Source organism: Phyllostomus discolor, chromosome 3 (assembly GCF_004126475.2).
Source record: "Phyllostomus discolor isolate MPI-MPIP mPhyDis1 chromosome 3, mPhyDis1.pri.v3, whole genome shotgun sequence".
NCBI classification, from domain to species: domain Eukaryota; kingdom Metazoa; phylum Chordata; class Mammalia; order Chiroptera; family Phyllostomidae; genus Phyllostomus; species Phyllostomus discolor.
The window spans coordinates 40,705,890-40,732,231 of NC_040905.2; the positions used below are offsets into that span (position 1 = coordinate 40,705,890).

The following is a 26,342-nucleotide window of genomic DNA, read 5'->3' on the forward strand; positions in this document are numbered from 1 at the left end:
ATTTGCTTTGGGTGCAACTCAGAGCTATGTTGAAAATTTTATTTTGCCTTCAGAAAATTGATATACCTTTAAATCCCCCCTCCAGATTTTCCTGTGGAAAATTGGTTTTCTTAATTTAGCTATCTTTTAGTTTTTCTCATTAAAAAAAAGTGTGGCATGTGATATTAGATTTTTTTTCTAAAATAGAGTGACTTAAGTAGGTTGACATATGTGCTACAGTATAATTGTGCTGTGTTTTTGGAGCTCAACTCAGTAATTACATCCATAAACTTATTGCCTATGGTAAAATATGTTAACTGGTCTTTGACATACAGTTCATTAATTTAAATCAATATATGATGTTCTGAAATGCTCTAACAAAGGATCGATGACTGATGGGTATGGTATACTTCAGGACCCAAACATTACTTTATGAACAGCAGTAAACATAAACATTTTCTAAATAGTAAATCAATACTACAATTCCTAGAAAACACGCACTATGAAACCTACCAGAAATTTGAACTAGGACATGAGCTCAGTAGTTGAATTCACTCCTTTTTAAAACAGGGTATCCTGAATATTTTTGATCTCCACCACACTGAACTACGTTTTAGAAAGGGTCTTGGAATTTTAAAACTTCAAATGCATCACTCTACAGACACGGATGCTGAGGTCGGGAGGTTGGGGAGGGGAGGACTCCTGCCCTCACTGAGGGCGCTCCTTTGCCGGCTGAACCTCAGCGAGTGCCAGAACTACCTTCTCCGTGGCGTCTTGGCAGATTCCGTGCAGGCTGGCTTTTCTGCTTTCCTGATGTTGAGTACCTTTAAAAAGCGAATAGATATGTACCAGGGTTGGGAAGTAAATTTGAATTCAAAGCAAGAATTTCATCAGAAATCCAATCCCAGGATTTTCTTTTGACTCGATACTACAGATCTACCAAAATTACGCTAATGTGCAACTGTGAAAAAAGAAAAAAGCCATCATTAATATGTGGTGCTTCACAGATAATATCTAGTTCAGCATTTCTGGGAAGCCAGACCCAGAGAAGAGGAGTGCTCTGTGGCTTCTCCGGTCACATCGTTTGCCTGTGCTCGCATCAGGCACGCCCACGTCCACGGTGCTTCGGAGCCGATGCAACGCAGCGTATTCAGTGCAGCAAGGGCAGTTTTCAGGTGGAACAACACAGGCTGCTTCAGAAATTGGGACCTAACAGAGAAGAGAAAAGGGAAGCAGTTCCTATGGATGGTTGCTGCTGTTAACTTCTGCTCAGCGATCTTTGGGTGCCTGATCCCTTCTTTCTGACCTCCAGACCACTCTGCACCTTCCCCCTCTCCCCTTCCCTCCCCCTTTTCCTTCTCTCCCTGCTTCCCTCCCTCCCTCTCCTCCTCCCTCTCCATTTCCTCACTTCTCTTCCCTTCCCACCCTCTCCGCCTTCTCTTTTTCTTTATTCCTTTCTCCCTTGACTCACCTCCACCTTAGGACCTGCATCAAAGGACCCCATGCCCTCTGGTGTCTGGCCAGGTTCAGCCCAATGGGGAGCAGGAGACTGGAGGGCAGGAGGGAGGTCCTTGTTCTCTGGCTGCCTTCCTGCTGTGTATGCACAGGCTGGCTGAGTGCTCTCTGACAGTTACTAAGGGCACCTGTCAGGTGACCCTCTACATCCAGATGTGTCAGGTTCTGGAAGGAGCTCCTTCCCTTTGCCTCTTCTGACCTAGGGTGGTGAAGGAGCCCTGCTCCTGTTACTTCTTTGTCAGCACTAATTCCTGTGGAAACCTGAACCATTGGGAGTGGATGAGTGGGTGTGATGATTGTGATGATGCGTCATACATACGTTTGTGTCATGTATTGGTCTGATAATTACTTACCCAGCATCCACCAAATGGCAGATGGAGAACAAACCAGATGAATCTCCTGGTCTTGTGGTGTGTGTGTAAAGGACCCCTGGATGTGGACAGCAGGGTGGGGATTGACTGTGGGAGTGGGGGAGGGCAGGGGAGAGCAATGGTGGAAAAATGGGGACGAATGTAATAGAAAACAAAATAAAATTGAAAAAATAAAAATGCAAAAAGCCACTGAAAAAAAGGAATAAAAAGATAAAGACCTACATACGCAACATGTCTGAGACCTACATTCTAATATCGTGTAGTATCAGGTAGTAATAACTGTTATGAAGCAAAGGAGGACAAGAGGAAAGAGGGCGGTGGAGGGCCTCTTTAGGGGAGAGGGCATTTGAGCATTCCTAAATGAAGTCAGTAGGCGTGCTTTGCAAAAATACTTTAAGGGAGTGTTTTCCAGTGAAGGGAACCACAGTCCGGAGCTGGGAATGTGCTGGAAGAGCTCTGGGAACAGCACAAAGATCGGTGTGGTCAGCGTGGAGTGGGGCGTGGGGGTAGCAGTCAGGATTCAGACAAGGGCTAGGGTGGGGTTGTTCCATGCTTTACAGGTCCTAGAAGGGTTTTGGGTAAGTGGAAGAGAAAGGCAATGGAGGGTGTGGAGGAAAGTAACGTGACTTATTAGGGTGGCTTTGTCTGCTGTTGGGAGCATAGACTCTTTTGGGAAGCAAAAGAAGCAGAAGAGAGATGTGATGTTATTGCTAGAGTCTAGAGGAGCTGGATGATGTTATGGGTTGAATTGTGTCCCCCCCCCCCCCCACAAATGCGTTGAAGTCTTAACCCCTGTACTTCAGAAAGTGACCTTACTCGCAGATATGGTCTTTATAAGTTAAAAGGAACTTTTTGTGGTAGTCTCTAATCCAGTATAACTGATGTCTTTATAATAAGAGGACATTTGGACACATAGACAGACACCCATGGAGGAGAGATTATGTTAACTGACGTGGACAGGATAGCCATCCAGAGGCCAAGAAGAGGGGCCTGGGACAGATCTTAACCCCCATAGCCCTCAGAAGGAACCAACCCTGCCAACCCCCTGATCTTAGACTTCTGTCCTCTAGAACTGTGAGACAGTAAAATTCTGTTATTTACGCCGCCCAGTGGGTGATATTTTGTGACAGCAGCCCAACCAAACCACTACAGACAAATGGCTTGATGATGGTAAGAGATTGAATCTGAAACATACTATGCAGTTAAAATCAGTAGGATTTGCTGATGGATTGGATAGGGGTGGATGTAGGGGGTGGGGGTTGCCTGTGTCATGGGAACTGAGATTAAGAAAGAATCAGCAAAATTGACTCCCCCCTCACTGGCCACAGCAACTGGGTGAATGAATGCTGGTGCCCTTTCCTGGACATTGCTGAGGAGGGCAGATTTGGGGGCAAAGGTCAGGAATTGGGTCATGGACATGTGACATTTACAATCTCTGTTTGACATCTCAGAGTAGGCATTTGGAATTGAGGGAGAGATGTTATGGCAGAATCATAAATGCTAGCTTATGGTGACCCCCCCCTTAAAAAAATCTCTACGAACCCACAGAGTCTGGGCTGTTCATTGTCGTTGTCTGCCATCAGAGTTGTACAGTGTGCCACTGGTTGCACACAGGTGACTCTAGTCACTACACACATAGTTTTATATAGTGTTTAACATGTTTATCGTAGTACATAGTAGAGAAAATGTAATTGGCCTAACAAAGCCGTGACTTCAAGATGTGATTAGTTAAGGTCATCATTAAAAATTGAAATGTTTAAGATTGCTCAAAATGGAGAAATCTTTTCAAAGAAAATAATTAAGATTTCTGGTAGATGTCATAGTACACAAAGTATATGGAAATGAGAAAAATCAATAAGTAAGTGACCAAAGTCTGCAATGCAACCTGAAGCATTTGTAGGGAGTTTCTAGGTGATTCCCATGTTATCGCAGTGAAAGAACCACTCCCTTGGCGTGATTTTAACCTCGGGTCAAATTGCCCAGTTTGTGGGTGGAGGTCAGCATTTCTTTAAGGAGGCACTAGACGAGATTAGCAAATAAAATATGTTGCTGGTGGTATTGGCAACTGCGGTTTCACGATGTGAAATATGTTTCTCACGGAGAAAAGTTAGAACTGTTTTCAGGCTCACATTCAGAGGTCAGGGTGTCCCTTCCCCAGACCAGTTTTGGTGACTGTCCTCTTGAGCCCAGTTGAAAAACCTAAGTTTGAAAGGAGACAAAAAATGATGTGCTTTTATCTTTACCATGTTATTAATTATGAAGGTTTCATAAATTATTGTGTGATTGGTTCCATGGTTTCTAGAAGCCTGCGACGTTATCACTGGAAATGTGGTCTACCTTCCTAATGGCACATTTCTTCCTTATTCTTTTGGGTTTCTGATTCCTGTTTTGATATGCTTGGTAACTGTTAAAGCTCCTCAGCTTGTGAATTTTTTCAAACAATTTCTTTTGGCTTTGCATGGTCCTAGATTGCTTTACGGATGTATGGGTGCTCCTTTACTCAGCCTGTTTGCAAGAGCTTTGTTGTATTAGTGTATAGTGCTTATTAAGAGCTTAAATTAAGAGTGAAATATATTTATCACAGACAAAAGGATGTCTCAGAGTTGGGTGAAAAATTGTATTTTATCTGAGAATGCATGTGATTCTTTTCAGAATTAAAACTGTTTTAAATGAACTTTTAAGAAGTCTAGGAGCCCTTGTAACAATTATGAGCTTTTTTTTTTCTTTTTCTTCTTATTTCTTGTGTTAAAATCTCTAGGCTAGAAAGGTCTAGTGGTAGATTTATTTTCTTTTAATTATATTCTATTGATTATGGTACCAGTTGTCCCTTTGCCCCCCCTCCACCCAGCACCACCCACTCCCTCAAGCAATCCCCCCACCATTGTTCATGTCCATGGGTCACATGTATAATTTCTTTGGCTACTCCATTTCCTCTACTGTACTGTACACCTCCATTGCTATCCTGTAACTACCTATTTGTACTTCTTAATCCCCTCACCTCTCCACCCATTCCCCCACACCCCCTCTCATCTGGCAACCATCAAAACATTTCCCGTATCCATGTTTCTGTCTCTGTTCTTCTTGTTTGCTTAGTTTGTTTTTTAGGTTTAATTGTTGATAGATATGTATTTTTGGCCAATCTGTTGTTTATTGTTTTTATCGTCTTTTTCTTAAATAAGTCCCTTTAACATTTCATATAATAGTGGTTTGGTGATGATGTACTCTTTTAATTTTTTTTCTTATCTGGAAAGCTCTTTATTTGCCCTTCAATTCTAAATGACAGATTTGCTGGGTAGAGCAATCTTGGCTGTAGGTCCCTGCTTTTCATGACTTTAAATATTTCTTGCCAATGCCTTCTAGCCTGCAGAGTTTCTCTTGAGAAATCAGCTGACAGTCTTATGGGAAGTCCCTGTAGGTAACTAACTTCTTTTCTCTTGTTGCTTTTAAGATTCTCTCTTTATCTTTATTTAACCTTTGACATTTTAATTATATGTGTCTCAGAGTGGGCCTTTTTGCATCCATCTTGTTTGGGACTCTCTGTGCTTCCTGGACTTGCATGTTTATTTCCTTCATCAAATTAGGGAAGTTTTTATTTACTATTTTTTCAAATAGATTTCCAATTTCTTGTTATTTCTCTTCTCCTTCTGGCACCCCTCGATGTGAATGTTGGACCTCTTGAAGTAGTCCTGGAGGCTGCTTATACTATCTTCATTTTTTTTATTGTTTTTCCTTTTTGTTCTGTGGTTGTTTTTTGGTTTCTTATGTTCCAAATCATTGATTTGATTCTCAACTTCATCCACTCTACTGTTGTTTCCCTGTAAATTGTTCTTTATTTCAACTAGTATGTCCTTTGTTTCTGACTGGATCTTTTTTATGCTGTTGAGGTCCTCACTAAGTTCTTTCTGTATAGTTGTTACCAGTGTTTTGAACTCTGCATCAGATAGATTGCTTATCTCCATTTTGTTTAGTTCTTTTTCTGGAGTTGTTTTCTGTTCTTTCATTTGGGCCATGTTTCTTTGCCTCCTCATTCTGTCAGACTCCTTGTTTTTGTTTCTGTGTATCACGTAGTATTGCTTTGACTCTGTATCTTGGTAGCGTGGTCTAATGTAGTAGGTGTCCTACTACATTAATGTAGGTTCCAGTGGCACAGTCCCCTATCACCCAAGCTGCGTACTGAAGGTACACCCTTCTAGTGTGGGCTGAGTATGCCCTTGTCCTGTAATTTAGTCTTGGTTGCTATTGGCAGGTCAACAGGAGGGATCGATCCAGGCCAATCAGCTGCAAGGATTGGCTGTGACCATTGACCACCAACCTCTGTCCTCTGTGTAGGACCAGCTGTGCAGGGGCAGGGTGGTGGTGCTCCAACATAGTCTGTAGCTGTCCATTGGGTACGCTGGCCCTGGGGTTTCCTGGGTGGTGCAGGCCAAGGTCAACCCCCACCTGTGTTTTGCCTGGAGCCACCGTGCCTGAGCTATAAAGTAATGTGAGATGGCTGCTACTTCTACTGGGCTTGGAGATTCTGAGGAGAAGCCAAGATGTGAATCTGGGCTGGCTGCTGCTAGTGCTGGGCCTGGAGATCACTGAAGCCAGCTGTTGCTTGTTTGAGAGGATTTAGGAAGTTGTGCAACATGAGCCAAGACCAGCCATTCATATGGAAAGGCAGCTTGGGTGGGCCCATAAGTTGGGTGGGTCAGAGTCTCTGGGGATCTCCAAGGCAGTTCAAGCACTGTTAGCCAGGTAGATGGAGTCTCAGATATGTCACCAACTTGCTGGCTCTGTGGTAGGAAGGTTTAGAAAAGGGACAATGGCCTCTGCTCATCCTAATGCCAGACAGTTCAGTTCTGCCCTGTATGCCACCGGTGCCTTTCAAGCTGCTAGCCTCATGCTGGAGCTCAGAGGGAGTAAGTCTGGGTAGGTGAGTCCATGTGTGGGTTCTTTAAGAGGAACTGCGTGGGGCTTTAGCAATTTTTCCACTGACTCAATCCCCTCTGGTGTTTATAGACCAAAGTTTGGGGGACTTACCTTCCTGGCACTAGAACCCTGGGCTGGGACTCCTTGTGTGTGGCTGGGATTCCTTCTCCTGAGATATCCTCTCCAGATTTTTATCCACCACATGTGGGTGTGGGACCAGCCTGTTCCAGATCTGCATCCCTCCTGCCAGTCTGGATGGATGTGGTTTCTTTAATTCTGTAGTTGTCAGACTCCCATTCAGTTCAATTTCTGATGGTTCTGAGTGATGGTTGTTCTTATTTTACTTGTAATTTTGATGTGGTTGTGCGAAGAAGTGAGCCATGTCTGCCTACTCCGCCATCTTGACTGGTAGTTGACTAATGGTAGATTTAAAAATAATAATGGGATTAATGTGAACATTATAAATACACTTAGTTTTAAGTTTTCGTTGTTGCTCTGATTTTGAGATAGAGTAATTTATACTTGATTTAAAGAATTAGGCTTTTAAATAATCTGATGTCAGCCACTAAAGTCACTGGGCACCCATTGTTCCACATCTGGTATATTGCTTTCTACAGAGCATTCTTGTAAATAGGTTTATGTGATGCAGATTGGGCTGAAGTACTATGCTCTCAGATCTGTAATGTTTAGGGAGCACTGATTTCTTTAACAAGTATGATCTGTAGTGTTAAGGGATGTTTATAATTTCTATGGTGGCTTAACAGGAGAGGGCTTGATGAAAGCTTTAAGCATGGAGAAGAAATATGTCTCTTTAATTTTCCAGATTATATACATGCCAACTTTTCTTTTGTCATTTTTAAGTTTACTTATTTAACTGAAGGCTATACTTTTATTAGTGATAGTTACCCCAGCAAAATGATTCTAGTTAAGTGGACCCTAGCAATATAATATGCTTCTGTTTCCACAAAAGTAATAGTGAGAAATCCAGTTCTCCTCACTCCAACCCAGTCTGCTTATAGTTAGGGGGCCCTATTTGCATATGTAAATAAATAAGCCATCCACTTGCAGAGCCCTGTATGTCCCGCCCAGGTTTTAACCTGTTACTTTGCTGATGTTGATGGCATTTGGCAGGAGGTAACTGCTCCCAGGAGAGTGAGGTTTCAGTCAGGAAGGAGAGACACCACAATCTGAATGAAGGCTGTCATTTAGAAGGAGAAATGGAGGTTGGGGACTAAGAATTTGGGAAACGAAAATAAAGTCACAAATTTTGTTTTTCATGTTGGCCTGAGTGATAGAATTTAATGGGTTTCTTGAACACAGAAAACTACATGTACAAATTTGTTATATAGGGACACTGGTTCCCCGCAGTTGCCTGCGTGAGGGCCCTGTTTGCTTTCTTAAAAATGCCGAGGGTTTCATAATTGAACTGACACAGCCGACTACGCTGAAGGTGTGTCGTTTGCCCTTCCCAGAACGTGTCAGGGAATCTGGCTTGGAACGAGTCTGCAGAGGGAAAGAAAAAGCTTTTAATAAATTAAGGTCTCTAAAGGAAGGCAGCAGTCTCGTCCAGCGTCTAATGAATTACATTCTTTTCGAAGGTTCCTGTCTAGGGCCTGCGACAAACACCTTCTCACAGCGCCTCGGCATCATCCAACGAACTCGAGAGCACACGACCAACGGACCGCCACCCACTTTTTTTTCAATAATAAAATATAATGTGGCTATCTTGTTGAAAATTAAGATTAATTTAAGATATGAGTCATATGGAGAAAAACTTGCCGTGACCTGTTCACAATTCTTTTCTTTTCCCTCCATAGGCAGTTCATTAACATGGCATTAATTCTCCAGGCTGTTCTTCAGTTTCTGTTAAGATGTATTACTGGCATCTGTGTAAACATATTGATAGTTTCATAGACCTGTTTGTTCATCAAAAGCCGACTATTACTGATTTATTGTACGTGATAATAAAGGATACAATGGAGACCAGGATTCAAACAGCCGCCCACCCACTCTGTTCCCGTGACGGATGTGTGTGCTCTCTGTAAACCAGCCCTCCGAGCCTCCACATGCCGTGTGGAGATTCGGAGTCTAGGTTTAATATCAACATCTGTCCCCTGCTGAGTTCATGGTGCAGTTAGCTAATTAAAATAAAATAACATTTTATTTAGTTAATTTGCACATTGACTGTAATTGTGTATTTAACATTGAAATTAATTTCTTTTTCTGAAGAGTAGGAGCCTGGCACTGTGAGCTGGAACTTTTAAATGGGTTGCAGTCATTCCAGAGGGACTTTAATGAGGGTGGACAGTTCTCCAGATATGTTAATGAGGATAACCATTTATTTACATCTGATGATTTTTTTTTTAGGGAATGAAAAGTCCAAAAACCACTTTCTGATAAACCACTAAATGTAAAGGAGAATTTTCAGGTCAAGCCAAATCTATGATTAAAAAAAAAACTATTTCTCATGTAAAAACTATTGATTGTATTGAAGTCATGCTCAGTTTTCTGTTGCTTTTTGTTTTGCCAAGTATTCAGTGAATTAATGAGTATAATTCCTGCTGTTAAAGCTGTGGTACATTTTTCTAGGTCAGCTGAGTTTTAGGACTCTTTCCTTGCATTTTTTGTTTTTATTCTTTCAGAAGAGGGTAGGGAAAGAATGCATGTTGGCAGGACAGTCACTAGGAAAAATATAATCCTGACTTGTAATCTGCTACTTATGACATTTTCTTTTTGAAAGGTAAGCATTATACTTTGGACACCGAAGCAGTGATTGTTGGCAATTCAAGTAGGTGTGATTGATCCCTGTCTCAAAAGTAATAGAGCTGTTATTCCTAGCAGAGGAAAGGAATGCTTAAGTATTATAATATAGACATTGCATTTTTAGCTAAGTAGACGGTCTTCTCATTCTCTGTCAACACACAGCAAGCAAATGCGAACACTCATCTGAGGGCCATTTTGCTCCATGTGTAGTCTCTCACTTGCACCAGCGGTTTGAGGCACCCTGGAGAATTTCTGAAACGTGTCTCTGTTGTTTTCACCTCCCCATCCCTAGATTCTGTGCTCACAGTGGGTCCTCCTTGCTCCTTAAATTCTTATTTACTATTGTCCAACTTTGAAAGATGGAGAAGCGAAACACTCTGTACCATTTACAGAGATCCCTCTTCCAAATTTCCCTGTTGAAACAGCATTCCTCGTGTGATTTTTTGTTTTGTTTTGTTTCTTGTTTTTGTTTTGCGTGGGTCTATGTGTGTGCGTCTTTGGCATGGGTTGAGTAAAGGGGAGGTGCTGCATCTTTCTGTGTGGTCCAGTGGTCACACACACACAGGGAAATCAGCAGGGTTGGACAGGCCTTTTACAGAGTTTAGGCTATAAACTTAATGCCAAATCTCTGTTTGAAACAAGAAAATTTAATTGCGTTTAGGGGCAGAGATTTTGGCAGCTGCCAGACACCAGGAATTCTGCCAGGTTGGTGGAGAGAGCAGCTTCCAAAGCAGGAAATTTTTTGTGTGGTTTTAAGGAAGACTGTGATTTCCACATCATGTTTCTGCTATCCAAATGCATGACAGAGCTCACTCTGAGAATGCTCCCTACTGCCTTCTCCTGTTCGAGAGAGATGGACTTCCTGTGCTGGGAAATCCTGTTCCAGATACCCTTATCTTTGAAGTGTCATTGGAGACGATATCAGATAATAGAAAAATAAAGATTTGGGGGGAAATGTGTACGACTGAGCTGTGTTGATGGCTTGATTACACGTCTGCATACACAAGGCTGTTTTTAACAAAATGCACATGGCAAGACCTTTGGTGGGGAAAACGTGTGTTTTTACGATTAGATTTTAGCCAAACAGACAAAGTACAGTGCTGTTAAACACTGTCCCTCTCCCTTTTCTGACCATTTTCCCATCATCCCACACCCCACTACTCTCTCCCCACCTCTCGTCCATCCCCATCTTCATTCACTGTCAGGAAGGGCAGCCTCCGAAGAGCCATTTCAACTCAGCCCGGCATCGCCAGAGACTAGTGGACCCCGCTGCTTCAAAAGTGAGTGTGTCCCGTTGCCCGGCGGCGGGTGAGCAAGGCCATGTATGTACGTGGTCGCCCTGGGGAAAGCGGGCATGTGGGGTTTTACTTATGTTGGTGTATGTGAAGGCCTCTAAGGAGGCAAAGTCTTCTCTGTTAATTCGAGACCATCCGCACCGGTGGAGTTCCGGTGCATGTTTACCAGCCAGCCCCGAACACGAACGAAACCCTGCTGGAGGTAGCGTTTGCTGGTTTCTGTTCTATGAGGACTCCCACCACGGCCAGTTTCAAGCAGCAGTGTGAGGAAACGGGACTCGGAGCAAAGAAGGGATGTTCAGCAGACGTGCTGTTTATAATTTTCCCACCATATAAATACCATGGATGCAAACACTAGTAATATGGAGCAAAATAATTAAGCCAATCATTTTGACTCCTACCATTGTTTTCAAATATAATGTGTTTAATGGAATGCTTAGAGATCTTGAATGAAGAATAATGGCTGCGTTTAACAACCGGCGTGGGTCGGTTCCAGTGCAGCAATTGTGTGTGTTACATATTTGTCACGTATTTGTTGAGAATAGTCTTAAGTCAATTTGGTCATGTCCAACCCTTATGTTCTGTCTGACACGTAGCAATAGCCACAGAAAAGTGGGCAAGGGTTTGCTAACCCCACACAGCACTAGGAAGGCGTCGGTCAGTTCTGCTGTGTACATACTTTTTTTAAGCAAACATTTGTTAGCAAACAGGCACCAAGCATACCTGCAGCCTGTCCTATAAACTCAGTGAATACCTTGCTCTCTGGCCTGTAAGTGCTCTCTTCAACCTATTTGGAAAGTTCCACTCAAGGGCGACAATTCCCAGAGGTGGGATTCTCTCCCCTTTAAAGTGAGTGCATCACACAACAGCGCTCCTCGGACCCAACTGCTGGGCAGAAGAAGGCCCTTGGAGCAGTTGAGCCTTGGGTACCAGTCCAAAGGGTACAAGTTACAGGCTTCCCTCAATTCTTAGGCCCTTCTTCATGCAAGGATAAAGACTCTCTAAAACAATTTTGCCAATTCATTTACTTAAATGCCACTCATGTCAACAATGAAGGCCTGTATTCAATATCTGTTATGCTGACTATTAAGCCATGGGTTTTGATTTCAGCAAAGAAGACCCATTTCAGTACATCAGTTATAAAAATCTCTGGGGTTGACTGAGACAGGGATTCCTCTGACACAATGCTAGTTGGCTGCCTAGGGCAGTAAATTCGGATTAGGCCCGCTGGCTCCATATAGGGTACAGTTTTAACTAGTACATGATACAGTTGACCCTTGAACAACGCAGGGGATGGGGCGCTGAGCCCATTCCCCCCAGTCAAAAATCCATATATAACTTTTGACTCCTCCCAACTTAACTGCTAACAGCCTCTGTTGACTGGAAAATTTATTAATAACATAAATAGTTGATTAACACATAGCATATTTTTCCACGTGTAATATGCACTTTTTTGCCCAAATTTTTGAGGAAAAAATAAGGATGCACATTATACATGGGTAGTACCTGAAATACCTTGTCTCTGTTCTTGTGTTTTGTAATTATTTGTTACATAAAATTTATTGTACCATAATATGTTCAAAAATAAATCCTAAAATTCCTTTATAATGCAAAAAACAAGTATCTAAATATAAATAGATACAAATTGAATTAAAAATTAAAAAGAAAGGTTTTTTTCCTGAAAGTCTGGGCAAAAAAAATGGGTGCCCATTATATATGGGAGCATAGTTTACACACAAAAGTATGGTATTTCACTTGTTACATGTGTTAAATACTATATTCCTACAATAAAGTAATGTAGAGAAAATAAAATGTTATTAAGAAAATCATAAGAGAAAATAGGTTTATATTATTTATTGAAAGAAAATCCTCATATGATGGTACCCATGCAGTTTAAACCCATGTTGTTCAAGGGCCAACTGTGTTACATTACCTGTTCCTAAGTATTAGAAAATAAATCCAAATGTAACCCTTTGTTACATTTCTTAAGTGTCTAGGGTCTGTCGCTCTCCTCCCCTGCCCCTCCCTGCCCCAAGCTTCAGACAACTCATTTTGGCTCAGGATCCTTATGAAGTCATGGAGGCTTGGTTGGTATGTGAGGGGGGAAAACGAACCAGCTTTGAGTCAGTCAGGTGGTTTCATTGTGTAAGATGTGGACTTTGCTAGTGCAGAGCACAGTGCAGTGTACAGCAGGTCCTCCTGGGCCTTGCCGAAGACTTGAACTGATGAGGCGCTGACACTGGTGGGATTAAGCCCATCTGCTGCTACACCCAGCATGTACCTCTCGTCAGTGCTCTTTTAAGGGCTGAACTCGGAATATGCCTTTGCTCCTCCTTTTCCTTTTTTCTGTACTCATTGCCTTCTGCCTTGGCATTTTCAGAACTACTGCGCCCCGCCATGCAAAGTGTTATAGATTACGCTGGAAGTTGGCTCTTTTTCTTCTGTTGGTGGTGAGAGCCTTTCTGTTGTCCCATGTTGTGGTGACTGAGAACCATGGCTTCTTTTTCTAGTCTCAGAGGAACTCATGAGGAACTCATGAAACTGCTCTAAAGATGTCTGATGTCTTAATGTGCTGGATAAATAGGATCAGCCCCATTACCAAATAGAGTTTAAAGGTCAGGTCCTGTGCTCCCAAAAATACTGCAGTTGTAGAAATTTGAGAAGGGCCTAAAAAGCTTTTCTAACATTACTCCGTGACGTGGGGGAGGGGGGTGGGGTAGAACCACTGCTTCCTGTGCAGATGTGTTACCCGGACAGTAAACCAGCAAATGGAAATGCACATCCTTGTCGCCAGTGACCTTTCATTCTAAGGACATTGGTTTGGAATCTGCACTGTGTTATTTTTCAACTCAATAACCTGAACTGTGGTTAAGAAGTTTTGCAATTTCTAGGTGCCCATGTGCTGAGGGTCTGGAACAATTTATGGCAAACCAGCTGCCAAATCGTGTGAAAACATTGATTTTGTTATGAGTCGGCATTGCATAATCTCAAAAGAAGTGTGAGCAAGTGGAAACATTTAGTTTCTCTGTAGCCATAAAGAGTGGTGGAGAAAATACATGAGACTGGGCAGGATAGCAGGCTTTGTTATAAACCAGCTGTGTGGGCTCGGGGAGCCGCATAACACTGAGCCCCTATTGCTCTAGGTTTTCTCGCCCATAAGATGAGGAGAGTATATGAAATGTTCTCTTAATTAAATTATGGAGTTATTTTTCTTTTTCATCAAGGATAGTTATAACTAGATACTTTACACTTAGTCTGAGATTTTTGGATGGCATTTCTCAATCCTAACATCCCTCTACATACACCATCATTTGTCATTACTTACAAGGCATGATTACTAGGCAGTCTAAGATCAGTGTCTTCAGTGGAAGTTAGTTTTTAAAACTGAGTTACTTTAAAACTATGGGGAAAATATAGGCCAGAAATAAGGGTTTGTTTTCTGCACAAGGGGTAGCTTTCTTTTCCACCCTGATTTTTTCCTCCTAGTCTTAGAAAGCTTTTTGTGCTTTATAGGAAAACAAGCTTTTAAAACTGTTTTATTTGAATAAGAGTCAAGAGTTAGGAGGAAACCAAAGGTATCTAATGTGCCTCTAATTGGCTACGTTTGTCCACAGGGAATTTTTAAGTGTCTTTCACTTTGGAGATATGCTCACCTGCCTGTCCCCCAATGTGATTGCTGTAACACAGCAAGTGAACAAAGAACGAAGCAAAACAGGCAATAGACATGGCAGTTCAAAGACCACAGAGCAGTTATGTGTGAAGCTGGTAAAGGCCTCTGTGAAGTGAAAGTCAGTCTGAGATGGGAGCACGAGGGACACGATCCGGGGAGACAGGAGGTGGACAGAGGAGAACCCGTGTGTGCAAGGGATTGGTTTTCAAATCTCCTGGCATTTCAGCCCAAAAGGATGATGACGATCTATTCTAGATGAGCTGTCATTTTTCATTGGAAGCTTTGCTGATCCAGAATAAATAGGTTCGTAAAGATTGTATTGAAACATTGAGCTGGGAGAGTAAATAGTGGTAGACAGAGCATCTAATAAATTTCAAAACGAGAAAGTGTTATAACATCCTCTCCTTTTAGGAAAACAAACAAAAACAAACTACACTACCCAAGTGGACAGATAATCCAACTACCAAAAACCTGTATATAATTCTAAAATACGTTGTTTCAATAGGCCGTAGGGTTTGCAAAATCCTTTAAACTAATTCTAAGTGATTTCTCTACCTTTTCCTAATGAGAATGAGGCTTATAAAACTTGGGCTCCCCTGCTGTGAATATAAGCCCAGAGCTATTTCAGAGCAGATGGTTTTCTTTTCTCCCTACTATAAACCTTTTAGGATTGATCTTTTTTTCATTTTTACCCATCTCAAGAGTACATCTCTTTGAGACCTCAGAAACGCCACATTCAGAGGGGACAAGAAGCTGCATTGACCAGAGTTCACAGTCGCAAAGATGATGTGGAGTGAAGGCAATGGAAATCATGGAATTGTGTTTCTGCCTGTAATTGCAAAAGAAAATAGGTTGATTTTTAAGCACTAAGGGGATAGGCTTCAAAATAACTACATTTTTTAGCCTTATTATGCAATGAGTTTCTGGATGGTAATTAACACCTTCCTAGTCCGAGGACTTTCAAGCGTTAAAGAATAATTTCTTTCTTTTTGGAGAATGTAATACTTGTTACTATATTTAAGGATGTAGAAAGATGGGGAAGGGATTGGGAAGACTGGTTGCCATAATTATTCTGGAAGTATTTTAGTCACTTAAAAGTTGTACTATGTAAACTTTTTTACAAAGGCTTTTAGGAGTGAGCCATTTCTATTAGAAAATTTGAGCTTGCTTATAGTTTTTGTTTTTACATCATCTATCTACAAATTACCTTTGATCCCCACTAAAATGGCCATGAATCTCATACCTGAAACTCATTAGCTGTGACTTTGGGCCAGTTACTTAATCACCCTGAGAAAGCCTCCATTTCCTCATTTGAGATGGGGAAGAAAATAATATCCACCCCATCAGGGTGTTTTGAGGAATAAAAGAGATAGTGCCTGAAAACTTTTTACTGTGTAGGCAGGCAGTTAAGGAGTCCCAGACAAATTACATAATAGCTACCTTTCATTGTGATTACTCTTATCATGGTTATTAGGTAATCCTCATTCAACTTTTCCAGAATTCTTTTCCCACTTTGTTAAATAAGGGGTGAAGACCAAATGACCTTTGGTGTAGAATGTCTGCATTGTTATATGCCTGTACAGTTATATTTATGTTTGATTGTCTGGCATGCATTCAGCAGTGTGTTAGGCACAGAGGACTATAACGTGCAGGATTTGGTTCTTACCTTCAAGAATGTAGTGCAACTAGCAAAGAAACAAAGCAGAGACAATAGTAAATTGTATGGCAACAATATGGTATGGTTGATTTTGAACCTAGGGAGATACGTGAGTGGCTGTCAGAAAAGGGTTTCTGGAGCTGCTGGGTTTTCACATGGGACTCGAAAAAAGAGTAGGCCTTTCTGAACGCATGAGTGTAGGCATGGACGTTACCTGAAAGCATGCAGTAAAGTTATCTGCTGGACCAGAAGGGAGCGAGTGTGACTTGAAGTGGCCGTGGAAAGTGATCTCATGTCACAGCCCCTGTGGGGGAGTGCATGAGGGCTTTGAGAATGTGCAGACCTGTCTTCAAATTCTGTGTCCTTGTTTTGTGGCTGAGGGAAAGTCTCTTGTTTCTTCATCAATGCAGTGGGCAAACAACACTATCGACCTCATTAAGAATGTTATGTGCCAGTGAGGTTGTGGAGAGAGCGGAAGTCTTCTGCACTGTTGGCGGGAATGCAGATTGGTGCAGCCTCTGTGGACAGCAGTATGAGGATACTTCAAAAAGTAAAAGTGGATCTGCCTTTGGACCCAGCAATCCCACTTCTGGGAATATATCCAAAGGAACCCAAAATACTAACTTGATAGAACATAAGCACCCCTGTGTTCATTGCAGCGTTATTTACAGTCGCCAAGATAATGGAAGCAGCCCAAGTGTCCATCAGTAGATGAGTGGATAAAACAGCTATGGGACATTTATACAGTGAAATACTACTTCCTGTGAAAAAGAAGAAACTTTTACCCTTTGCAACAGTATGGATGGCGCTAGAGAACATTATGCTAAGTGAAATAAGCCAGTCAGAGAAAGACAAATACCATATGATCTCACTCATACATGGAATCTAATGAAGACACTGAACTAACAAGGAAAATAGAGACAGACTCATAGATGGAGAGCAGGATGGCAGCTAAGAGGAGGAGGGTAGGGAGTGGAGGGATTGAGCAAAAAGGAAAAACAGGATTCATGGGCATGGACAACGGTGTGGGGATTGTGGCAGGGAGGGGGTATAAGGGGACTAAATGGTAATAGAAATACAATAAAACTATTTTAAGACAGAATGTTTTTATATTAAATGATTTAGCGCAGACATCCCATAGAGTGATGGCGTCGGGGGGTGCATAAAATGGCTGTACTTAGTTAAATAAGACACAGTTTGCCGTATGACCCAGGAATCCTAAACCAAAAGGTGGCGTCTGTCCAAGGAGACAGATCTTCTTGCAGCATTGTTGTGCCAGGGGGTTTGGGGGTGCTGTGGGTGTAGACAGTTGAGAGAGTGATTGGGAAAATAGGGTGGCTGCTGTCACACAACATCAGCAGTTAGAAGCAACAGCCTGGAGGGACACACAGCAGTGCGGACGGAGCATAAAACATACTGCTGTGTGAAAACAAGTTTAAAAAAATGAATTTTCTAGTACCATGCCTTTAAGGTCAACGAAAAATACATGCACAGCATGCAATTTACATTTTCAAAGAGCTCGTACAAAGCTGAATATCCATCAGGCACGTTAGAAAGGTTGCTTGGAGGCAGGGAAAGCATAGGAGTGGAAAGCAGGTATGTATGTAAGTAAACTAATGGATGGCAGTAATGTACAGAGGGGCACAGACAGCTCAGCTCCCGAAGGAAAGCAAAAAGTCTTTCAGTGAATTTAAGGCAAGCTGCCTGTTATCAAAGGGTAAAACAGATTGATCTTCAGGCGTGTGTTAGACATAAATAAATAAACACATAAAAACCTACACGGTTTGGATCATAAGGAAGACCTAGCGATGGGCAGTTGGATGGCATTTTCATTTCTCCTCTCGTCATTCTCGAACTCTTCTGGACAACTGTCTTGGATGTTCAGTGTCAGCTCCTGTGGGCCCCGTGTGCCTGTGTGCAAGACAAAGCTATGACAACGTGAAGCACCCTAAAAGGATAATGTTTTTCCGTATTCCAAATGATCAGTTCCCTTTCTTTCTGCCCTAGAAGAGTCTCATGTTGGAATTTTTCACTTCTAATGTGATCTATCTACCTGGCAAACTTGTGCACAGTTTTCTGCCTTTGACAAGACAGCACAGAGAAGTGAATAATGTGCACAAGGTCACAGAGCTAGTAAAAGGTGAAGCTTAGAATTCAGCCCTGTACCGAGCCACCATGCTGTGCTCTTTGCCACCACCATCCAGCTGGGATCACACTCTTTCCCTGGGGATGCCCAGTACTGGGCAGGATTTCTCAGGTTCAGAAGGAAGCCAACCAATATACCCAAGGTGATGTTTTCTAGCTTCATGTGCCAGAAACATCATTTGACTAGATACCACTCTCATGCTACCCAACTCCACACTACCGTGGACCTATGTAATGCTGCAAAGCTGTCTGAAAGGTACTTATTCTCTTTAATGTTTCTACATATGTCTATCCCAGTTTACAAGTATTTTCTCTCTTCTGGCATTAACCGAATTCCAGATTCCAAACATTTCGATTGAAAAATGGGCAGAGAGCACCCCAATTTTTTCAGCCTCACATCTCTCCTCAGACGCAGGCAAGTAATTTTAAGGAAAGTGGATTCCACTTATTTATTTTCTGTGATGCTAGCTGTAAGGTATCATATAAACACAGTATTAAAGCATTCAAAATTCCAGGGCTAAAACATGTCTTTTGGAATCCAGTTTAATAACCAGTGGGTCCTAGAGCAAATTAAGCCTGCAACATTGCTGGAAGCAAAAATGACCTAAGCTGTCCTCCTCTGGGCACATCATGAGAAGGCGGTGTTCCTTGGAAAAGATAGCAATGCCGGGAGACACAGAAGGCAGTAGGGAAAGAGGAAGACCAAATGCGAGATGGACTGACTCCATAAAAGAGCTGTAGGCGTGTGTTTACAGGAGTCGAGCAGGGCTGTTGAAGGCAGGATGTTGTGGACATCACTTGTTCATGGGGTCACCAGGTGTCAGACTGACTCAGTGGCATGTGGCAACGATAAGCACACACCTCAGGACAGACGCCCATTTTGCAGCTGGGCACTGTGGGATGTAGTGCTTAGAGTTGAAGGTGTGTATAGTCAGCTGCCCTTTGGAGAATCACGTCCTAATTTCCTTTAAGACATATTTTTATTGAGGTATAACATACATACAGATACTGTCTTACAGACCTGCGGCACTATTATTTTTTTTGTAAGAGTAACACATATTTTAACAGTGCAGATATCAATGTGTATTTTCACACACTGACTATACTCATGTAACAGCACCAATATTAAAAAAAAAAACCCAGAGCATCGCCAGCACCCCGGAGGACCACTTCACGCGATCCTTCAAGCAGTTTTGGGAAAGTTTTGAATTTCTGTTATTTGTTTTCAAAGTCTTATGTCTTTCCTGATATTGCTTTCCATCATCCTAGTTTATGATACACTAAAATGATACGTTTTTTTTGTTTTCCTTTGTTTTTAAGAAAAAGGATGTAATTTGGCTTCAAAATACAGGTAAAATAAAGAACAAGTACAAAAGCCGCAGTCACTATGACTTTTAATGTTTCAGTTGCTGGGATTTATATTTTAAGTTCATTTGAATGCTGTGACTGAAACCATTAAGGAGAAAAAACTAGTTTGGCCTGATTTTCCTTCCTGACACAGATTTTTTTGCGGCAGTTTCCTCCCCGGCCCTTTTTCCCAGCAAAGATTGATACATAGGCCTAGGCGAGTGGTTACGGCTCCACCTCCGTTGTCCTCAGGTGGATTTTCCTCCCAAGGGCTGTAAAGAGATGGTGAGTGACATTTGTTGACTTTTCTCAGAGTCATCAGAGTTGTGCTCGCCAAAGATTTGTGCAACAGGCAACTGGCCAAGATGAGATTAGCAGTTACTCAGAGGAAGAGTATAGGAAATCTTTTTAATTTAGAGGTGAAAAAGATCACAGACTGGGTCAAGTATAGGTTGCCCGATTTGGCTCCAGATTTATGAAGAATTATGGAAACCATCTCTTCGTCTTCAAGGACTTCTGTATCCTGTGTGCCACTATATCCCTTTAACCCTCAGGCAAAATGAAAAAAAAATTTAAAGAAGATCAAGCCTAAAAAAGTGATTTAGACACTTAGCCAGCAAGTGTTATCTCTTCTGGGGCTTCCGTGGATTTGGATAGGGTGTTGGAAGGAGTGTTTTCCAAGAGCACTTGAAAAGAGCCACCCAGCTCAGACACACTTGCTGGCAAGTACTCAGGGACCGTGATGCCTTCTGTAACTGACTTGAGTATCTGGGTAACTTCATTGCCTGTTTTAACATTTTTTTCAAGTCTGTTTTTCATAGGTGCTCCCTTCCCATGACTTCATACACATTTACCTACTTCCTGTCTGAAAAAGAGATTTGTCTGTGATGTGCCCAAGTGTGGTTTTCTTTTTGTTTGCTCAGGATGCACGGAACCTCTCGGATATGTGGGTTGGCTCCTTTCATCTATTTCTGTAAAGTCTTAGGCCGTTACCTATTCAGATATATCTCCTACCTCATCTTCTCTCCTCTCCTCCTGCGACTCCATTTATATCTGCGTTAGGCAGTTTGACATTGTCCTACATTCTTAGACATTCTTTTTGTTTTGTATTTGTTGTTAGCTTTATTCTTTTGGTGATTCATTTTGGATCATTTCTGTCATTTTGACTTAAACTTTGCTCAGTCAGCTAAGTCCACTTCATTCCAATACCTTTCAGTTGCGCTTTTTCCTTTTTGTTCTCGACTATTACGACAGTTTCTACCTGCCTACTGAAATTTCCCATGTCTTTATTCATGTCGTCATGTGTGTTTGCCACTGTATCATTTAACATAGTTATTTTTGAGTCTTTGACGGTGCCAAGACCTGGGCTGTCTCTGCCTCTGTTTGTATTGCTGTTCCTTTTCTTGACAGTGAGTCACAGCAAATACTCAGACCCGGCTCAGGCAGACAGCAGCATGACTCAGCACCCCATTCAAGTGGTATGACATAGGAGAGATGCCTCTTTTTCTGGAGCTAACTATTATTTACTTCAGATTCTACTGGTCTTTTATTCAAAATGCTCAGTGGGCACTCAAAATTATAGACACAGGAAGAAGCAAAAGCTTCTGTCTCTAAGTTTCCTCTTTCACTTGGGATGTAGACGCTGTTACTGTTACCTTAACAATAAAAACAAACCGGGTAAACTACAAACTCAAAGTTTAAAAAACTCATTTAAAAAGCTAAGGTCATAGCCCCAGCTGGTGAGGCTCAGTTGCTTGGGCATCATCCTGTGAACCAAGAGGTCACTGGTTCAATTCCCAGTCAGGGCACCTGCCTGGGTTCTGAGTTTCATCCCCTCAAGGCACATGCAAGAGGCAACCAGTTGATGTTTCTCTCCCTCTCATTCTCCCTCCTTTCTCCTCTCTCTAAAAATCAAAAGTAACATATTTTTAAAAGCTAAGGTCAGAAGTAAAGCTAAAAAGGTAAATTCCAGAAAGTGATAAACTCTTGAAAGGGTGAAGAGTTTACCCGTGGCTAGCTTCTGAGCCTGGGGGCATGGCAGGAGGAGAAGGAACCTGCTGCAGATGGGTTAGGGAGGAGCCAGACAAACCAATTACGCACTTTTCATTTGTAGCTTTTCTTTATATTTTCATTCGTGTTGTTGTGAATAATGGTCTCCTGTGATTGTCTACATCCTAAGTGGAAGTAGAAGTCTCAGAAATAGGAAATTTGTCCAAGGAGATCAGGAAGTTTGCTCCAGAGAAAAGAGAGCAAAGATAGATTTGGTCACTGAGAAATAGGGACCCAGTTCTGTTATTCTGTCCCTGTTATGAACACTTGGGTCTGGTAATGGTCTTTATTGCCTGGGTTTATCTTTCACACGAACTTCAGGCCTATGGAACGGGAGTCATGTTCTTTTATGCATTGCATTCATTTTGGTCCAGACTGGAGCACTGCAGTGTACAAGGAATTTGTTATGCAGTGTTCATTTTCAGTTTTCTTGGATTTGCTGTGCAGTCCTGCAAGGTGTGCTGGGGACACTTTATGGAATTACAGCGCTGGGCACCTACCTATTTCGTCACAGTGCAATACAAGGCTGTGAAATTCAAAGTTATTAAGTGCAGTAACTGATGTAGTACGTGGAAGTGGTTCGCTGTCTCTTTTTCTCACGGTCATCCTATCATTGTACTAAAATAAAGGTTCAGTTTAACCCACATCTCCCTAAGCATGTTTGTTTATGTGCCTGAGGGGTGTTCCATGGTCCCATTAATTTGGGGAAATCTTCATATCATGTCCATTGCTCTTGTTCCATACAGGGCTGTTCATTTTTTTAAAGATTTCATTTACTCATTTTTAGAGAGAGGGGAAAGGAGAGAAAAAGAAAGGGAAGGAAACATTGACTGATTACCTCTTGCATGCCCCGACCCGGGGGTCTGTATGGCCTGTAGCTCACATGTGTCCTGACCAGGAATCAAATCAGCAGCCTTTTGGTTTGCAGGATGATGCCCAACCCACTGAGCCACACCAGCCAGGGCAAAATGCTCATCATTGTAAAAGTCTTGGGGAAATCTTACACTGAGTAAATTTTCTGAGCTCTACTTAATTAGATGTTTCTCAGACTAATTTGAATACAGAACATTTGCCGTGGAACTTGGAGTTTTCCCTGTCAAGTAATAACCATTGACAAAGTTCTTCAGGAAACATGGCGTTAAATGGACCTTGTTGCTTTTTATTTCACGGAATATGAATAATTCATATTGGCTGCCATTCTGTGCACCTAGAAAACATCTTCCCCACTGCTTTCTGATAAGAATGCTTGAGGTTTTTTTGGAGGGAGAAAGAGCTCTAACCCAGAAGCTTATCTGATTACAGTATTATTGCTTAGAGTCTCCTACTTAATAACACTGTTAATGTTTCAGTGCGAATCCATTGCAAGTGTATGAGTATACTGGTCTCAGATGCCTACCTCTTCCAAGGACTGTGCTGGTTTGCCAGTCCAGGAAAATAAGCTGGGTCAGCTGTCATACCCTGCCAAATGAAAAAAGACAGCTAGCTGCCTAGACTGCAGTTGGAAAGAAAGGTCAATCAATATATTACCTTTCCTCCGTGTGTTCCTTGCCTGCCGGCTGAGCTGTGCCTCCTCAGTAGTGGCGGTAATCTCTTCTGCTAAATTTTATTTTAACCTTGCAAATAGGTTAAAGGAAGGGCACAGTTAATAATGTCTTCTCTCGCATACCTCTGAGCATATTATTTGGGCAGAACCTTGCTCCTCCTTTCCCCTAGCTTCGCACACTCCTGCAGACAGAGAGTTATGCAAGTAGCTGGCTTTATTTATTGTGGGAATTTCTCCTAGAGCTCTGTCATGCTCTTGCACAAAAACATTTTTGTGATTTTTTGACAGTGGCTGAGGTCTTTGTGAAATAGGGGGTTTTCAAAACATTTCTCAGTCAATATGTTTACTCTACTTCACCAGCCATGCAGTGTGATACGGTGCGTCACCAATACTTGAAATAGTCTGCAACAGGAGGTCAGAATGGGGCATAGATTTTCTAACACAGCATGTTAGATGAAATCATTTTGTGTACTTTGAAGTGGAAAATTCAATCAGAATTTTCCACACTTTTTAGTTAAAGCAACACTGTTTTTTATTGATGAAAGGTGGACTGAGGAAAAATGCAGAATGCAAACACAGTGGACAACGAGGCTAGCGTTATTTCTGGTCATAGCAAGAAATGCTCTCTCTCTTGTAATTTAATGAAAGCTACACAAGATAAAAAGGGTCTGCTTAAAGTACACCCTATAGAATGTTTGGAACATGCGCCAGCTTGTTTGGCGTGTGTGTGGATAAAAATGGAATCCGGCTTTTTAAGAAGTTTGTTTTTCATTGAGCTGGACACCATGTTTGATAAAGGGCAATTACAACTGTCTGGGTCATCTGCTTTGACTTAATTGTAAAGTAGCAGAGCTCATTTAAAAAGCAGTTGGGAGTATCAATAAGGAATTCAAGGATAGATTCTCTAAGCTTGCATTCAAGTAGGCTTAGAGAATATTTAAACGTATTACTAGTTTTTATCTGCCTTTTGGTGCACAGAAGATACATTAGCATAATTACCTATTATGTAGATGAACACTTTATACTTTCAAATTGTAAAACTTTATTTAGGGTTGCAATGTCAGGTTTGTGCATGAATATTTAAGATAGAATAATAACCTAATATTAGCATGCTCAATGCGTACAATCGCTTTTCTAGATACTCTACGTATATTATTTAATCCACATCCAAACTATGAGCTCTTACTCTCTCTAATTTCCAGTGAGGGAAGAAAGCCACAGAAAGATAAGTCATTTGTCCAGGGCTGTACTCCTAAGCCCGTCTTCTGGGCCGCCCTACTTTGAGGTCTCCCTGTGGCTCTATCCCCTCAGCACATTCATCTGGTGGGCCTAAGGACTCCATGGGTTAGCAACTTAATTCAATTAGCTAGTGTCTAGCATTTAGCTCATAGGACTTTTGCGTTTAGATAAAAGAAACATAAAATGTCTTATCTGTGGAACCTAACATAATTAAACATATAAAAATAGGAATGGTAGTCACCAGGGGACTGGGGAGAGGGGAAAGGTGTTGTTTAAGGGTGCATACTTGCAAGTAGTAGATAATAAGTCCTGGAGACTGAGTACTCCGTACAGTGATTATGGGCCTCAAAACTGGATTGTAAACATTTAACTTGCCAAGAGACTAGATCTTGATTGTTCCCACTACTAGTAGAAATGATTATTATGTGACACAATAGAGGTATTACTTAATGCTACAATGACAGTCATATTGCATTGTAAATGTACCATATCACTATGTTGTACACCTTAAACTTGTTCAGCATTATATGTCAATTATATCTCAATTAAAAAAGATGTCATTCTTTAGTAGTCTGTTTTACTTAGTTACTGTTTTTTTCTGATTGATATATAATTCAGTTCAGTGTGATTCAGCTTGCGTTATCTTTTTTTAAAGTAGTATTTAAAGTGACAGAACCATTTAAAACCATTAGCTCAAATTCATCAACTTGTCTGAATAGTGAGGCTTTGAAAGATAGTTTAGGCCACCTATAGCTTTGTATTCTTCAGTGTTCTAAAGGTAATTAATTATCCCGCTTTGTTCATATTGTTTTATAGTAGCATCAGTTTTTTTCTGTTGTTTTTTTTTAAACTTTTATTCTGTAGACAGTGAGTTCAGAATCAGCTATCCATTTCAGGTTTCCAAGGCAATCCAGTGTCATTCAGTGTGCGGTCACATAGCTTCTGGGAAATAACAGTAATCATGTCAGCACAGGAAGGTCTAGCGGGCCTCTTATTTTTCAAAAGAACAACCTAATTAGTGTAGTAGAAACCAAAGTGGAAGTCACCAAAATTCACCCTTGAATTACAGATGGAAGCACTCATATTTTAAGGGGGAAATCTTCCTGCTTGTAAATTATTTTTTAGTTAACAAAAATAAGAGGTCACCTTATGAAAATTTTTCTTGGCCTCAAATTTAAATGTCCACCCCTGTTGTCATCCTTGTGATCAAAGAAACTTCATGAGGGGTTGTTTTGATTTTGGGAGGAATCTGTTTGTGGTGAGAACAGAATTTAGTCTTTGGGAAGAAGCAATTAAAACCGCAAAGCCTTTTATTGCTTTCGATGCTTAAGAAAAGGAAAAACTTCACTGCACTGTAATATTTTCTGCTAATGAACTGCCACAAAATTGATGCCATTAACTTTGGAGTCTCTGTGGTTCACTTCAAAGTCATTAACGCACACTGTGCTGCGGCCCTCCCAAATCTATTTTGGAAAAAGGAACCACATGGACAGATCTGTAATCAATGTTTCCAAGACTTCCCATAGAAGCGGATCCTCCGTTAAGGAACATTTGGTCATTTTTTGGGGGGAGCGGAGGTAACCAGCCCTCCTAATGCTGGGAGTGGCTGGTGCCAGGGTTGTCCTCGGTGCCCCTTTGGAGACACGGCTCCAAAACTGACTTGCACAGTTCAGTGTTTTGGAGAGTATCAGAAATGTATTTAGCTGCAAATAACAGAAAACTCAACTAATAGTGACTTAAATAAATAAGGATTTATTATTTGCCACCTAGAAATGTGGGTTGGTGGGGAGTCCAGGGCTGGCGGGCTGTGGGCACACTGTCATCAAGGCTACTTTTGTCTGTGCTCTGCTCTCCTCAG

At 41.6% G+C, this 26,342-nt stretch overlaps 1 protein-coding gene across 1 annotated transcript in view; it reads left to right on the top strand.

Annotated features, from left to right (window-relative positions):
* The window catches only part of MAST4 (microtubule associated serine/threonine kinase family member 4), a 532,524-nt gene that overhangs the window by 241,033 nt on the left and 265,149 nt on the right, over positions 1–26,342 (top strand). Inside the window, 1 exon segment of the mRNA XM_036019855.1 lies at positions 10,745–10,819. Coding sequence (XP_035875748.1) covers positions 10,745–10,819 — 75 coding nt within the window.